An 18,768-nucleotide genomic window follows, 5' to 3' on the forward strand; every position below is an offset into this window, starting at 1 on the left:
ACTCTCTAATTAACGCGACTGCATCTTCGTATTTTAGTCCCAACTCAATAAGAGCAAGTGCAACTAAGACCGGTGCTCTACCAAGTCCTGCAACACAATGTACTGCCACACATGCATCTGGAGACTCGCGGAATCGATTTTTTAGCAATTCAAACCATTCATCGATAACCTGAAAATCGATGAAAATTTAATTATGTTATTAAAATCTAATAATTTCCATGTTATTTTAAGAATTTCTAAGATGTTATATAAAATAATAATATTTACTTCATTTGGTGGAAATGTGCCATCATCAAATACCAAATCTATGACATTGATCCCTTCTGCTTTAAGTTCTTCAATTTTGTACGTTGGTTCACAGACCCTCACTACTTCTTTGACATTGTGCTTTTTTAATTCCTATTGAAAAAAAAATTCATTCTATTTATATTGATTTTCATCAACAAGATTTATTTTTAAAATAAACAAGAAATATACTTGAATAAAAGTATGAATGGTCTGATCATTGGGCCGATCAGTAATGAGGAACTTCATGTTTTTGTATTCGATCTCGGCGGGCTCCGGTCTGATGTCCTTCACCCTCATGTTGCTCATTTCCTTTTGGACAACAAGTGGTGTAAAACTCCTACTTTTTTATTGTTTTAACTTTTATGTTTTTAATAATTTTGTACGACACTGTTTCTCTTTATTTTTGCAATTTTTGCCACACTATCAAGCAACAAAGGCTGAATTTGACAACTTAGCCCATAGATGTCAGTCTTATAAAGTTATTTCTCATTTAACTAATTGAATACTTTGTTATTTTTTTACAGAGGACAGAACAATGGGTTTACATGTAGACCTCGAGAAGGGTTGTTAAGGTGCAAATTTCACTGAAGGAGTGAGGGCTACGTTACATTAGGCGTTGTTGATATGCGATTGATTCCCACTTGGGATCCTTGACTATGATTCGGAAGATAATCTGAAAAGAGACGAGTGTTAGTATTAATTTTTAGAAATTTTATATTATGTGTAGCAAAAATTAATAATAAATCTTACCTATTTGGCACTGGGTGCGCCTGGATCAGGTGCGCTCAGTAACTACAATGCTTGCATTTAATATTGTAAATTAACAATTGATTCTATTTAATTCTTCTATGTTTTGCGTGATGACTAGCTGATGATTTTCTGACTTTGAGGCAATGATCCCAATATTATAAAAATTTTTTTTGCCTGATTAAGATGTTTTTTCCTTATTTCTTTTTTAATAGTACCTAGCAAATTCTAGGATATTTGGGCGTGTCTCTCTACTTGTGTTGAGCCTGGCAGTATTCTGCACTATCCAGCTGAAACTCCATGTATGTGAGGATGCACTCACCAGGAAACTGTAACATAAATATATAATTTGATTATTAATTATTTCATTTTATTTATTTCTTTAAAAGTTTAAAACTTTTTCAAAGAATTATCTTCATAAAAGTAAACCAATCAGTTTGATATGAATATAGGTTAAGTCTACGATATTAAACGTATCTTACATATTTTTAAAAAAATATGAATATAAAATAATAAACTTAATAATTATAACGAAGATTATATTTTGAGACATTATAAGATATTTTTGTTTTATTTGCAATAAGAAAGAGATTACAATTGTGAACGTTTGACACGTGCCAAACCTTGCGCCAATTTTCGCAATTATCTATTGTAAGCAATAAATATTTAATAAAATTCTCACCCGAAAAATTGTAAACAATTGTGATAATACTTTGCCACGATAATTCATTACGAACACTCGGCAGAAAAAATTTATTTCACTGAGAAAAAATGTGTTCGACCACGCAAATTCCAGAGGATCTGCGTTGTCATAATGACATTAGTCGACATCTCGAAGCTCGAGTAAAATCGATTAGAGGTAAAGCTTACATACCAAACTAGTACAATGTGTACTATATATATTATTTTAGAAAATTCTAGTCAGCTATTTTTATTAATTAGTTAATTAGTATTTCTAATAAAAAAAATTAAATTAATAAAAAAAAATTATAGAAGAAATATAATTATAAAAAAAATTATACTTATACAAATTAAAACAAATTATAATTATTTATTCACAATTCAGTTATATACAATAAAACAATAATTTTCAAAAGGGAGAAAGGACATTGATTATCATGATAAAAATATTTTTTAAATTTATCAGTGGCGCTAGTCGTATGATCGCATTGTCTATATAATAGTATTCAAACATTTCAATTAGCGTCAAAGAATTTTTCCTTTATCTTTGGCATGAATATTTTGTATAGATGCCAAACGAAGTAGATAGTTTAAATGCAAAGAAGTGTTTTCGTTCATTTTATGCACTAGGTTTTTTAGAAGTTTGTATTAATTGTCTAGGTCAACATTTCGAGGACAAAATTATCTACCGAGATATCTTTATATTTTTACATATGCAAAATTTAATTAAATGAAGAACTTTTCGTAACAATTCAATCTACTTTGATATATTTTATTTTGATAATTTTTAATTAAAAATTTTTCATTCAAATATGAACATGTTCATTAGCTAATATATATAAATGAAAAGTTATATTACATTTATTTTCTACTAGATTTCATTAATAGAAAATATATGAAAATATATGAAAATATATGAAATACGAACAATTTTTTAAGTAAAAATTAATGTTACAAAATTGTGTTTCAAACCTTTTTCCCGTAATTGATGTTCATCAAGTATCAGATTTATATTGGATTAAAGCTCAATTATTATTTTTATCCACTGTTTTCTATTACAAAAACTTTACAATGTTACAATTGTCAAACACTTCGAATTTTTTTTTTTTTTTTTTTTTTTTTGCGCGCGAAGACCCGGTTGTTTATTCGAGCGATGAATTACGTCGGTATCGCGCAATGGAAATGAGTTCGACTAACAGTCGTCTCTTTACGAACGTTTGTGAATTTGAAGCGCACATCGAATAAATATAGGCGTCGATACTTCGGGGGACACGACGAATGACGCCGCGTCTTTCCGTCAGAATGTCGAGACGATTTACGAAATCTCTTTTTACGTAACGAAAGCTTCGGAAGCAGAAGACGCCGGTCACATCTCGAACTGCGATGACGGATAGGAAAAAGTGAGAGCGCTCGGATCGACGTACCGGAATAACTAGAATAATTGGCAGCCGGTATACGACTAACCATCAACGCGACTCCACACTTTGCAATACGATGTTTCAAGGTTAAATCCATATTGCAAACCCTACATGCTGATTATTCAATTGACCTCAGTTCCTTTAACTTTCTCAATTGATAATGAAAAGGCAGCGATTCTTACATCAATTTCTATTGCATGAATGAGATTAATTTATATTTGTCTATACTATTACTTGTGAATACCTGATACTTTCGTTGATTTAAAATATCTGTATCTATTACTCATGATGATATATCAACGTTGTTAAATTAATGATGATGACTAAAAAGCTATATTTATCGAATAGATGAAGTATAAATAAAAATGTTTATTAAAAAACTAATATATATGTACATATTTTTAAATCAAATATATAATGTATGCGCGTTTAAATTATTATCATAATATTTGAATTAGAAAAAATAATATTAAAAATTTGAATAAAGTTGAAACGAAAAAAGGAATAGCTTTCAAAATTTTTATTATAACATTTTTATAAATAAAATAGAAATATATGATATTATATAAATGTAAATAAATATACAAAAAATATAAATAAGTATATAGTTGAAAATCGAGTGTGAAATTAAAAAAATGAAATATATCAATGAATGTTATAGAGGTCACCATATATATGAGATTTTACCATTAGTATAAATTCGATAAAATATAGTTAAAATAAATACCAAATTAAATATAAATGAAATAGATTTACGTATAAATATTAACTCTAGCTCACATTAGAGAATTCGATAAAAATCATATCAATCCCTTTTCCTCCTACAAATATCCAGATAATATACTTCCTAGGGAACCAATTTCCATTTTAAAACATTACGAATGAAAAATATTCATACATAAATCGATCCTCCTATCTCTTCTATTCTCAATAATGCTTTAATATCAAAATTATGAAACCCGTTAAAATGAAGGATTTCGGATTCGATAGTGAAATTTTTATTTGTGAAAATATCATTTCGAAAAATAGTATAATTTATAAAATGACGGTATTCAAGAAATTAAAAACTTCTTCTTTAAAATTAATCAAAAACCTTCACTAAGTGTTCGTTAAATGAACATTATTTACAAATATCGATTAATTATTTTCATAATAAGCAAAAATTTCAATAAAATCTTCACGATATATCGGTTTAGAAAACGCTGTTCAAATAACCACATCTGGAAAAGAGACTGATTCAAAGATCAACTTCACGATAAATATTAATCGCGATACGTACATAAAATCCGCTTTGCTCTCGTTCAAAAAACGGAAGTTCTTATCGCCCATCGATTTTTATCGGATCACGACCGAGTTGATAAACGGAAGGGGAGAAAAAAAAAAAGAAAAAGGAAAAGAATGTACTTCCACGAAGGATGGGCTCGATTCGAACTGAATGATGAAAAATAGAAGCGTGAAAAGACGAATGTATTTCGCAGAAGATTTTCACTTAATTTATGCGCTCGTGGCGCATATACACGAACCAGTTACAATATATAATTCGACCACGTGCCGCGTGTGATTTATCTTTATCAAATAGAGAACACCTGTATCCACTCTGCGTGCTTCATTGAATTTACACGTTGTTTTCCTGCAATAATGTTACACTTTATTCCGTGCTTGGATAGTCACAATCGAGATTCTTTTAATTGAAAAGAATATAAGTCAATCGATTAGATAAATCTTTTTTTCTAATCCGTTATTGGTTACGAAATATTTATATTGTTTCAAACGATATCAGCTAAAATACTTGATCGAGATGATTTTAATTATAATATTCATGAATACTTTTAAAGAGATATGATTAAAATAAAAAATGTTGAAAAATATTATTGTAAAAAATTGGTAATACAAATTGTAAAGAATTTATATCCTGATTATTGAAAAATTGAAAGGATTCGTAATTAAGAAGAGTATGATTGTATTAATGAAATAAAAAAGTGATTAAAAATTAATGATTAAAAATATAATATGGAGGTATTTGGAAATTTAATTATTTGATGTTTGTTATTCGATTGTCTTTACGAATCAATAAATAAGAAGAAAGAAATTATATTGGAACAATTAAATTAATTTCATCAAATTGAAAGACTATTATTAAAAAGGTAATTTAAGAGATAAGGTTTCGAGATAATTACATTTGAATTATCTTCCATATCTTATGAGTTCTGAATTAATAAATTACATTTTTAAGAAATGCAAAAAAGGAACTTTTTAAATATTTACTTACAATGGAACATTCTCTTTAGAGATGATAAACGATTTTATAATATTATTGTAACTCCTAAAAATTATTACCACAACGAATAATATATAATTAAAATTTTTAATTATTTTACTCTAATGTAAATATTCGATTATTCGTTTGATTAATTATTCTCATTTAATTACCGATATATATTTTAATTTATTATTGTGATGATGTTTAATATTTGATACATCGTAATGGGTTGTATATCGAGCTTGTGTATTAATAATTGAAAACAGGTAAACTGATCTATGGAAAAGAGAATTTGATAAAATAAACAAAAAGAATGTATATAATATATCAAAATATATATTACGAGACAAATAAATCTTTTTCCATATTTTATAAATTATTGTTACGTATTAATTGAATAAAATTTTATTAAATAAAGAATAATAACACAAAGAAGAGCTTTTCATCAAATATTCTACCTGATTTAATCACAGTTTGTTGAAGTTTGGATGGTGTACAAGGAGTTTGAATTGGCAATAAACAGAAGGAGATACGAGTAGGCTGTATTGTCTCTTGGGATTTTTCCCTTTCGTAAAGGGTAAACGAAAAGTTATCAAATTGTAACCTCAGCTGTAAAAAAAACCGAACGACAAGAAAGCTGTTTCGAAAGAAGATATATAAAACCACATAGATTACATTGTATACAATTTTAAATGCAGATTGCATTTACAAAGACAACAATAGAATATATTATAGAAAAAATAAACGAATTCAACAATAGATATAATATCTATTTAAAAATCAATTTTTACAAATTGAGACTTAATATAAAAAAGTAAAAAAAAATTTACAAATATTAGGTTTCCTTAATATCATCTTTGAGTCAATTTTCCATAGAAGATGAAAAATATTTAAAATTTCCATGATATTATAATTGACAACATTATTATGATTTAATAATGATTAATAATTAAAATATCCGAATTCCTATAAGAGTAATCAATTTGCTATTTTTTATAACATGTCCAACTCGAAAAATAAGCCAATTAATCAAAATTTCATCTCGGCTAGGAATCACGAACTACTTGAAATATTTTTTCTTAGCCATGGTTGGAACTTGTGCAATTTTCCTATCGTAAATTATACACATCTTTTTATTGGTAATTGATAAGAAAACTGTACGCATTAAGCCACTAGTTATGTAACGTTTGCAAATGGAAACTATTTAACGAGAATTGTTATTGCAAGTTGATTTTATAGGCGACTTGATGCATCACAGGTTGAATTGATGGATTTATCGTGTTTATCGAATTTAGAATTTTGTTTGCGTACAATACATGTTATTATCTTATGAGTTTTTTCAGCTTTTGCATATCTATTTAAGTCTTATAACAAGCAAACGTGACCTAATTTTTCTACATGGAATTTTTTATTTCCAAAATTATTTTTACGATGCTTAAGTAAGAAAAATACAGGATGAAAAATAAATATTCTCTGTGTTTATTCAAATGAAATCTTTTTATATTTAAAATCCTATTATACTCTTTATTTTTTATGATAATATTATTTGAAATAATTACATTTAGCAAATATTTTCATTCTCGAATAAATCATTTTTTTTACTTTATTTGGTATAATTATTTTTATAGATTAATAAATTTTTAAGTAAAGAATAATTAGCTTCCAGTTTTCTAGAAATTTAAAATAACATTAAAGAGTAAAGATCACTTAATTCAAATATCCAAGTCTCGATTTCAGTCACTTTTAAGATAGATTGAATTCATACATGCTAAATAAATCTATCTTTCATTTGAATACCGGTCCCTGAATATCTGACTATCGATTTCTTTGTTAAAGTTAGCGTTTATATGTTCAGATAAAAGACGAGAGACGATCCAAAGATAAATGCAGATAAGTAGAGATAAAAATATACAAAAAAAAAAAATATTCATGGAATAAAGCAAATTTTCATTTCTGCATAAAAATTCACAATTTACTAATAACATACTTAGATTTTTAAGTTGTTGCTCGTTCAACAATTATTATTCACAACAATTAATTATTCGAGGAATCGGTTCGTTAAACTTTCAGAAATGCCAACGAATATTTCACGCACAGAATCACACTTTATATACGTTCTTGGTGTCTTCGACCCCGAATTGCTCGAACTATTACTCATCACTTTCTTATGGGACGAAACGAAAAAAAAAAAAAAAAAAAATTACGAGTTCCTCGAAAACTCACGTCATTCGTACAAAAGACATTAATGGTCGTTCAAATTAATTTCATTCCATTTTTCTCTAATGTAACATAGAAAGCATGAATACCAATGGTTATAAATTTCAGAAGAATTTTTCATAAAAGTGAATGGAATTATTTGAAAAGTAATCTCTTTATAAAAAGCCATTATATCATAATTACATAATAAAAAATATTTTTTCTTTTTATAAATATCGTAATTTATAATAATTATATCGTAGTAATACACTTTTTTATAGATATTATCGTACGTCAAATGATAAATATGCGTGATAAAAGAAAGTGCATTAACAATATTAATACTCTGAAAAAAATAATAATTAAATATTCTTACAGTGGACGACGAAGACATACAAATAATTTGATTATTTACCATACACACTATTATATAGATAAAATATTCCACACACTGTAAGAATTTTTGCATAATGATTCGATTGTTAATTTCTTGAAATGAGAAATTCTTTTTTTTTTCAATATCCCAATTTGTAAGCCATGGGAAATTATTTTGTATCGTTGAATTCGATTTGTCATCAGCTCGTAGAAATACAATACACAAAAATATATATGAAAGGATTAACCAGCAATAAGTAACGAATGGTGGAGGAAGACGTAACTTTGAGGGCATGCAATCTCGGTCCAAACTGTATCATGGATGATGGCGCCATTGATTCAACCCCTGAAGGCGCCAAGAGTGACGCAAAACGGGGAAGATTGGTCTGTGTTGTTAAGTATTGCCAGAGAATTTTAACGATCAGCAAGGATGGAAAATCGGCTGATCGGCCTTTGAACAACGTAATTCGAGAAATAAATTTCATTACCAGCCAATAGGCCGATAACCAAATCTCTTTTTCCACGCCATTGATAAAATTATTAAGGCTAAATATAGTTGCGATAGAAGTTTCGTCACGATTGATTTTCTCTCTCTCTCTCTATCTCTATCTCTATCTCTCTCTTTCTTCTTTTTTTTTTGTTCTCGTTGTTTCTATCAGTAAGTTTTTATCGTCCAACTTGCCGAGAGAACATCTTATTTTCGATGATGTTTCAACGAATAGATTAATTTTTATTCCTTCTACTTATGATTAAAATAAAAATCTATTTCCAAAGGGAATTGAACCTTGTTCAAGATTCTTTTATATTTCGTTTTTATTATCCAGTTTGACACGTTTCTAAAAATTTAATGAGTTCTTAAAGAGTTAATATTATTATAAAAATGATTTAGAATTTAAAAAGATAAGTAATATATTATACAAAGATGTTTTAAAATAATTGTTATTCCATTATATTCATTTTTACAATTCTCATAATATTGTTATTCGCTATTATTCCATTAAATTATTTGTTAAACACAAATGAGCCTCGGCCATCATCCCATCTACCCCTCTTGTTTCCCGCACAATAAACAATTATTTGCATTTCACCAAGATTCTGTTGGTAAATCATGCGAAACAAACAAATTTTGGCCCATATTATTATAGTAATTCGATCATTGGATTGTAATTGATTTATTTTTTTTTTCTCTCCCCCACGAATGCTTGATTTGTAATTGTGTAAATAATCGATACAATTTTCAACGTGGTCATTGTTTGTTCTCGTGCATCTGAAAATTGTGCTGCGTTAAAATTATTTCAAACAATCGTAGCACGTGGATATTTATTAATATGCATCCTGATCATGTTCAATATTATCGAAAGTGAAATATTAAAATGAGGCTTCGTTGTTAAATTGAATTATTATTTCTACCGCAAATTATATTATTTAATTTTGAAACAATTTGTTCAAGAAAAATTATATAATTTATAGAGAAAACATTAAAGAATTTAATACTGTTTAATTAAAAGTTAAATAATTCAATCTACTGATTTTAAGAAACAATAAATACGTATCAAAAAAGGAGCATCTTTATTTTTTATTCATTCATTCATTTGAAGATTAATTCTTCAAATAAAATATGAATTTTGAAGAAATTTAATTATTACCATTGTATCGAAAGACAAGAATTATTTATTTGAACGAATAATTTAAGTAATGCGAGTATTTAACTTAAAATATTAAATACTAACATTAATTCTTTGCATTCAAATAAATAAAAATGTATCATAAACCTCGATATCCTCAAACAAGAGTCGGGAAGAAATAAATAAGAAAAAATATCACCTGCACAACTTTCATTCAGGAAAAAATTCGCATAGAAACTCGACATAGAAATTTTTCACGTAACACAGTTTGGAAACAAGCCACTTCATACTTGGTTGAGCCTTGTTTGTACGTGCTTCGTAACTAAACTCGTTGGCTAAGCGCAAGACAAATGCATAAATTTGAGCCGAATTCAATGATGGGATGGCAAATAGAATTTTATTTACCGTTTCCATGCTTAAGCTGTCAGTAAGCGGTACACTTAATCTCCCTGTCAGCGTTTTCACTGTGAAAGATATTTTAAGCCTGACCAGCCAACTTTAAATATAGGAGTATTCTGACCGGCTGTTTACCATTTAAGTTTCGCTTTTAAGCCGTCAACTTCTCTTCCTCTTACTTAGTACCATTCTGGAATTTCTTTCACAAAGACATTTCTGTCTTTCTCATTCATTTCCTTAATTGACTCGTTAACCCCCTCCACTTGTAATATTATTTATATATAATTTAAGTTTTAATACGAAAATTTTACTATTTTAAAAAATATATATAAATTCGAGAATGGAACGGTTATTTTAATTTTCATTTGTGTGTGTGAATTGATAACGTTTAATGTGATTGTTCTAATGAATTTAGAAGGAATATATGAAAATAGGCTATTGGTTATGATAATATGAAAATCAATGCATTTCGAGGAAGAGAAATTATCTTATAGAAATTCAAATGATAATCTTTTATGTAAATTTTCCTCTTGTGAATATTTTCGATGAGAATAATACAGATACGTGTATATCTGTGTTAAATTAATCAATGGTTAAACTCGCTTTAATAATTTCAATTTTCTAAGAGAAAAGAAAGATCAACCTTGTCGCTGTGGATCCCCAAATTGGCAATAGAGCAATTTGGCAAAGAGCTCGAAACCCACGCTACAAACTAAGAGAAAAATGTCCTCGTTGTTGTGTCATAAGATAATTCGTGTAATTGTCGGCACATGACAAGGACACTGTTAACCAACTGATTGATGTTAACAAAATAACACAATTTATTATAATTTAAAAGTTACACTGCATTCATATTTTTTTAACTCTGCTTTTACAAGAATATAACGTCTATTCCAAAAATTGATGAAACATTATTATAATTATATGGAAAAATTACTAAATTTATAATATATTAATAGAGATGATATATAGAAATTGATAAAAAAACATCTTATTAAAAATATTCAATTTTTTGTAGCTAAAGATTTTTGAATGATAGTGCAACGAATAAAAATTTCCATTATAACAATTGTGATTTATTTTTAAAACAAAATCACAAGACCATTCAAAGAATATAATTCTTTTGAAAATATGGAATAGAATTCTTTTTTTCAAAAAAGCTTTTCTTTGGAATTAATTTTCGACACAATGAACATTCTTTCTGCAACATGACGTTTGAAACATTCTATATTTAACAATTGTTGTAAATAAATAAATGAAATAAATTTCATGATTCTAAAAAAGGAAAATAATTGTTCCATTTCTTTTCCCAGTTTCTTAAATATATTTCAAACATTGATTAAGTTTTTATTCAATTCAAAATCAGATTAATTTATATCAGAATAATTTAAAAGAATTATTCAACTACATCTATTTTTATTTTAAATTGAAATTAATTCATAAGACATTGGACAATGATCTATTTTATTACGAATTCATCTATTGATATAGATGATTTTCAAAGGCAATCCAAGTCTATACATATTCTTTCGTGTCTTTGTATCCCAGTACCATTCACCAGATCAAGATACATGAAAGAACTGGATGAATGGATGACCAAATAATAATCAAATCGTTCAGTAGCAATTTCCTTTCATTCCTATTGTTTCACTGTTTCAATTAATCTTTGGGACATTGCATACCAAAACATTTAAGACTGACATTAATCCACCTGTTGATTCATTACTACACGAACATTTATTATAAGACTAAAAAGGATGTTGTTGAAAATCACACTTTTATGCTTGTCCTCCTTATTTAATTAGTTAATTTATAATGATTTTCAAATGATAAATGGTAAACTTATTATCGATGAGTGATTCATGAAAGTACTTGAACATCAACTTATAGGAAAATTTATTTCATCTAAAAATTTAATGAAAATTTGTTTTTATATAAAATATAATATATTATAAATGAAGTAATATTTTTATCGAGAGAAAATCTGTTTGAGAGAATGAAATCAACATTTTTTCATGTTTTGAATACAATTCTGCCTGGAAATCTTTTATAATAAGATAGAGTATTAAATTCTGAACATTTTTATTTTACATAGAATTATGTTTTATAAATATGAAATATTTTTGAATGCACTGAAACTTTGTTAATTTCATTTAATGTGGTTGGAGAGAAAGCATATTTGCTTTATTTATTTGCAATAAATCTTCTCTCTTTAAATTTGAAAGCTATCGATGAACAATGTTATAAATGTAACTACTAATATTCTGAAATTTTGTATATATTACAAAAGTATCATAAATTAAAATATAAATTTAAAAAAGAATACGTCTTCTTTACAATCACGAGTACAGCTTGAAATCATCACGAAGACAAGCAGCTGTTAATTTAAAATCGAAGAGAAAACCATTCTTCTGATCAATTCCAACTTCCTGTTGCAACGAGATACGAAAATTGGAACGACTTTCCAGAATTTTACTTCGTCTCTCGATTCGAGAAAGTCATCGTTGTAGTCGGCGTTCGATCATACGTTAAACAAGGAAATTCATTGTTAATTATCGCGATACACCAGCCGATGCAACAAGAGAATTTCATGGAGGAACGTGTAACAATAAAACGCGAGACAAGAGAAATCGCGGGTCAAGAGTCATTGCGTGTATCATCTATCGGTGGAGAGTTTATCGAAGAAAGAACCGAAGAAAGAAAATAGCAATAACCTATTATGGAAAGGAAATTTTCAATGGAAGAACGAAGCTATTCCAATATGACAGTGTGTTGAACTTTCCTCGAATGTGTGGAAAATAAAATAAAATCTCAAAGAAATTCAAAAAGTTTTCAATTCTCGAATTTTGAAACTTTCCATTGATGGTAATTTTTGTTTGATTTTCGAAATTTTGGAAATGTTAAAATTTTTCTAATATTTTTTTGAATAGATATTCAATCCTGTTAAGAAATATTTAAATTATTAATGGAGTTAAAGAATCTAAAGCTTTTACAAATTAGATGTATCTTTAATTATTAAGATTTATCAACAAGAAAGAATATTTAATGTATTTTAATTTTTTTTTTTTAAATAGAAATAATTTCACGCGTTCTCAAACATTCTCCATTAATATTAATGATTTTTTTTCATCTATTTATACACGTGATAAATAAGAAGGAAATGTTTCATTAAACTTTCAGAAAAGTTATGAATTATGCTGATTGAAAATATTGATTTGAATATTTAATTTCATCTTTAAGATGAAATTAAATAAACAAAATCCAGGCGAATTTTCTGTATCTTTTTCTCTCGAAGAAGAGACACGTGCTGGATTGCTTAATGATCTTTTCATTACGGATGAAATGTTCAAATTTTGTAAAATTTTCTGAAATTAGAAATAAAAAATTTAAAATAAAAAATTATCTATATATTCCTATTATTTATAATAATTTTTAGAAAAAAATGATAAATTTTGATATATGCATATCAAAATTCGATATAATTAAATATTTCTTTGTCACAAAAATAAGGAAAAGTAAGTAAGTAATAAGAATTGTTTAATAAATTATTAAAAAGATAAGATGATAAGGATACAGAAACTTAATTTCAAAAAAAAAATCAAAAAAGAAAATGAAATAAAATAAATGAATCATATTATCATATGATATTATCACTCTTATCAATTACGTTGTTCAAAATTTTAATTCTATTATTATTATCAGAAACGTTTGTGCAGAAGTTTGATGTGCTTCCACGAAATGGAATCATGTTTTATGGAATAAATCTATCAGAGATGAGTCACTTTTCCGATAAAAGTACATTACCTTTATTCCAGAAATATTTCTTACTCATAAAATATCTGCTTGTAAAATTGATTCATTCATGCAATGAATCCAGAATATTATTATTAATAGAATTAATTCAGAAATTTTTTTCCCCCGATAATAGCGAAGATTAAATAATTTATTAATTATCTTGACAATAATTTCGTATAATTCTAAAAATCGAAATTCACTTATGATAAATAAAAATATACAGTTAAAAAAAAAAAAAAATGATATGAACTCCATTCTTCGAATTTAATACGAGATTCAATGATTGAAATTGAAACTTTCTATACATATATAAAGTTCTCGTACCTTTTACCTCTGCAAACTTGTTGCACACATGAATCACACCTTATTCACAATGTATTCATCAAGCCATCTAACTTTGGCAAATCTCCAACTTTCCAAATATCTTCAAAACCTTTAAAAATCTTAAATGAAATTTTTTCTTCTGGAACCTCTGGAGTTCATTCAGAGTTACGTTAGGAAAAAATATTTAATTAATTTGAGAAATCTAAAATCAATTGTTTTAATCAATTAAAAAAAAAGATTCATCTTTCACGTTATTACATTAACAAACAGATTTTAAGAAAATAATTTTCACAAGAAGAATAATTTTCTTGTAAAGAAAGGATTGCCACAATGTATTACATGTTTGCGAAACTTAACCAATTCAATTTTCCAGGAATTCTATATTTCATTGGAAATCGATCATCAGATTTCAGTGTTAACAATGTTGGCCAAAGAATCGTTTTCTTGGAAACGTGTATGCCGAATGGCACACATGATCTTGACATTTAGAATACATTTATTCGAAAATCACATGTTTAAAACTCATCGATACTTATAAATAATACCAATATTGTTGAAACTTTGTCGCCTTTTTCACTTACTATGATAGTGTTTTTTGCTTGACATATATAAAAAGTATGCTTATCATTGTCTCTTCTTTTTCATTTTTCTTTATCGTGCCTATAAATTCACTTTTAAAGTGAAATTGAACGCAGATTTGCATTAACCTTTATTATGAATGAAAGAAGAATATTCATTAATAATCGTGAAAGGAAAAAATTAAAAAATTGTATAATTATTTCCTACTAACGAGAAATATTTGCCAGTTCTTCCAGATTTAACAAAAAATAAAGTCTAGTTTCACCAATCGTGATGGAAAAAAAAAAAAAATAGAAACATTAAATATAAATTTATCTAACTCAAACTATATTAATTTTATCATATCTATCGATTAATTATTCCATTATTGTCTAAATAATTGTTTAAATAATCGATATAACCAATTCAATTTAAATAGAATTAAATTTCACAATTCAAAGGAAGTTTATACAAAGAAACTCAACGATAAGAAGTTTCGTTTAAAAAACAAAAAAAAAAAGAAAATGAATTTCAATCGATATTCAATCGTCAATTGAAATTGTTTCTGCAATTCTATCGAGAAATTATGTCATCAGAGGATACCGGAAGCGGAGAAGAAACGGCGCGAACCAGTTTGTGGTGATAACTCGAGAAATCTGAAACGATCGATCTAGTGGCAATATTTTCACGACGACTTATGAAGTTCCAATATCACGCGATATTCGCGTGTTAATATCGAGATTTTTCCATTTCAATGTTTCATTTCAAATTTTTTATTTTTATTTCTTCTTATATTTTATTCACTTCCTTGAGTAAGGTTTAAAGTAGAGCTATCAGTTTGTATTGAATATTTCATGCAAGATTTAATTTTTGAAAAATTTAATGAAATATGAATGATCAGTCATAAAATATACAAGATATATCAGTGATCTAAGTATAACAATGAATTAAAAAAAAGAAAATATATTTATCTAATGAAAGAAAATTGCTATATTCTACTAGATTTACTATTGTGGTCAACTATAATAGAAACTATCTTCTATATCATATTTTTTAAGATTTTTGAATTTAAATCTAGTAAAAGCAACTATGCTTATCTATGATATATTTCTATGAGAAACAATAAAAAAAGAAGCAAAGCAATATCATACTTGTCATATTGCTTCTTGTGTGTGCCTTTGATTTTGAATTATATCACACACAATATTATTATTTATCATCATTCATTCTTAAATTATATTTTACAGTCACAAACATTTATCTGTAATTTTTTATTAATAAATTATGCATATTTATGCATTTATGGAAAATCTAAATATGCAAAAATCTAAAAGTGCAGAAAGTATACAACAATAAAAAAAAAAATTTAAATTAAATGAATTTTACTACTTTTTTTTAGTTATGTTTATCTAAAATCATGCTTGAAATAAAATGTGTTTCTGAAAAATTAATGTGAAAATTAATAAAGCTATTAATGCAATTAACTCTATAATATATATATTAGATATAATATTGGAAATGATCATAAAGATTAAAAACATAAAGAAGAATGTAATTTTTTTCTTATAGAATAATATTCGTTGTAATGGTTTCTCTCATTACTTTTTTATTTGAACTATTTTCAACTACTTTCTCTTCGCCAATAATTATGCTAAGAATGATCACCTCGACAACTAGATCACTAGATTTAATTATTATTGATTAGGTCACTAGAATATTGTCAGTAGAATTACTAGAATTTAATTAAGTTATGCGATTATTACTTGTCATTTATTCGATTAACAGCTAAAAATCGCCATTATTTTAAATTATTATTATAACAAATAAAGCTTCATATCCATTAATTTATTTCTTTATTTATACTTATTCTTTTTATATATTTTTTTTTTGTATTCATGCAATCAATAATAATTGATCATTTGTGATTTAATTACATCCTCCTATCAATCATAAATCTTTCAAGTTTGAGGAAATATTTAATATCAATGATTTCTCGTAAATTTTCCTCATTTTCCTCTTCTTCAAAACAAATTTAAAATAGAAGATAAGAATTCGAGGAGCACAGCAATCTCGATATAATATCCCAAATACTTCAAACATTTCATTATTATATCAAATTCAATATCCATAAACTGCATAATAAAATTCAAAATCTTAATTTAAACCTATGATCCATCTTCAAGCATAAATATCAAGAAACTGATTTCCATTCGTTAATTGACCAATAATTTACTTCTGCTATGACGAAACCACGTGTTACGAGATTACGTAGAGATTGAACGTGCCAATTCACACGTATTATCGTTCCATTCTCAAATCTGTTTATAACTAGACGTTCAACGTCGAGATTTCAGTCGCAAAAGGATTTAATTAATCGTTAATTAAATTATCCAGGAAATAAACGAGAGCCAGACATTTCTGGAAGTCCACATGACAAATTTTAAAGTCGCCAATGGCACAATTCTCGAATCAATTACATTTGCTCGTAATCGGATGCATTCTCAATCTTGCTTCAAGGTTGTTTCTGTTATTAGACGTATTACCAATAAATCCAACTTTGAACAAAGAGCTTTTAATATGCACATATAATTAAAAATTATGTAAGTGCATCATCCTGTTTCGATATTGTATAAAATCTATAAAATAGTTGTTATTATTCTTTGATCAATTTTTCTTTTTTCTTTATCAAATATAAGATACGCGTAATTTTTGTGAAATTTTTGATAATATTGAACGAGTAAAAATGTGAAAAAATAAAAGATAAAAAATAAGGATTGTGTGATTAACATTGATAATATTAATAAAATGGTAGTTGTAAAGGATGTTAATATATAATGGAAATATCTTTGGATTCTAAAGCTAAAACAAATACAAAAATTGGTACTATTTATGAAGTTATGAATCTTATTTATTATAGGTTGGAAAGTGACCAAAGAACATGATAAACAAATTAAATGGAAATTTGTTTTATCTCTTGGATATGCATAAATGCTTTTTACCTATAAGCAATTTAAGTTTGTATGATGGAGAAATTCATAAAAAAATGAATAGCTAAAATAATTAAACGAAATTAAGATGAAAATAAACCATTTTAAAAATTTTTAATGGAAATATTTGATTTTAAATTAAAGAAGTGTCGTGATTTCGCATAATATTGACACGAATGTTGACCAATTGTTTTATTATATTTAACATTATGAAAGACTCGTGACGAGATAATTTTTCATCCATAAATATATGCAGAATGAATCATATGATTGTAATAAATCACATATCTCTTGTTTGAACGAAATTCACATGAATGTGATCAAGGAAAAAAATTTAATTGTGTAACATTTAATCTCTTTCTAACATCATTTTTATAGTAACACAATCTAAATAATATAAATGTATGCTTTTATTTTGAAATTGGATTTCTTTTCCAAAGAAAAAAAAATTCTCTGATATTTTTAATTTTTCTTGACTTGATTCTCTAATCATCTTTTTTTTCTCGACATTTGTTAAAATATTAAACGTGTAAATTAATTAAATATTCTTTCTTTTTATAATCGAATTATAATCATTATCATTATTATATTATAATATAGATCATAATGATTATAACTATTTTTTATTATTAATTGTTATTAATTTCCTAATTTTGAAATTCATTTATCAAATTTTATAGAATTTTCTCATGCATTATAAAAGAAAAAAAAGAAAGAAAAGAAAAAATTAAAATTTGGAATCGATATTCATTATAAGTTTATCTGATATAGGTTTATATAGCAAAAATATGATTATAATTGTCTTACGACATGAGCATATTTCAATATTTAATGTAAAAAAAAAAAAAAAAAAAAAAAAAAAAAGAATAAATTCCGAATATTGCGTAAGACAATCTAAATCGTTTGCTTTTAACATAAGCGAATAAATAAACACGTAATTTGATCGATAAAACAAGCTCGATAACAGGAAACGTTTACTTTTCACGTTCATCTGGCACCCAGTCGTCAAAACTTTGTACCAAACATGTTACAAGTCGTACAAACTTCAAAACATTTAGAAAAACATTGACCCATTTCGAAAACATTTTACTCAAACTGCAATGGAACGCGATCCAAAT

The 18,768-nt window shown here is 26.4% G+C and overlaps 1 protein-coding gene across 5 annotated transcripts in view; it reads right to left on the reverse strand.

Moving 5' to 3' along the window:
- Positions 1-18,768, reverse strand: part of LOC122710902 (protein tyrosine phosphatase type IVA 1) — a 68,122-nt gene that overhangs the window by 3,182 nt on the left and 46,172 nt on the right. For 3 of the 5 annotated variants that reach the window (XM_043929131.1, XM_043929134.1, XM_043929132.1), the window contains exons 2-5: positions 1,039-1,364; positions 478-961; positions 268-399; positions 3-169 (exon numbers count right to left, since the gene is read on the reverse strand). In XM_043929131.1, the coding sequence (XP_043785066.1) occupies positions 3-169; positions 268-399; positions 478-594 (416 nt within the window). In that variant the 5' untranslated portion in view covers positions 595-961; positions 1,039-1,364. Of the gene's footprint in view, positions 1-2; positions 170-267; positions 400-477; positions 962-1,038; positions 1,365-1,717; positions 1,743-2,688; positions 3,118-18,768 lie in introns of those variants that run through there. The other 2 variants (XM_043929130.1, XM_043929135.1) reach the window with 2 other exon arrangements.

Source organism: Apis laboriosa, unplaced genomic scaffold, assembly GCF_014066325.1.
Source record: "Apis laboriosa isolate Shangri-la unplaced genomic scaffold, ASM1406632v1 scaffold15_cov152, whole genome shotgun sequence".
In the NCBI taxonomy this organism is placed as follows: domain Eukaryota; kingdom Metazoa; phylum Arthropoda; class Insecta; order Hymenoptera; family Apidae; genus Apis; species Apis laboriosa.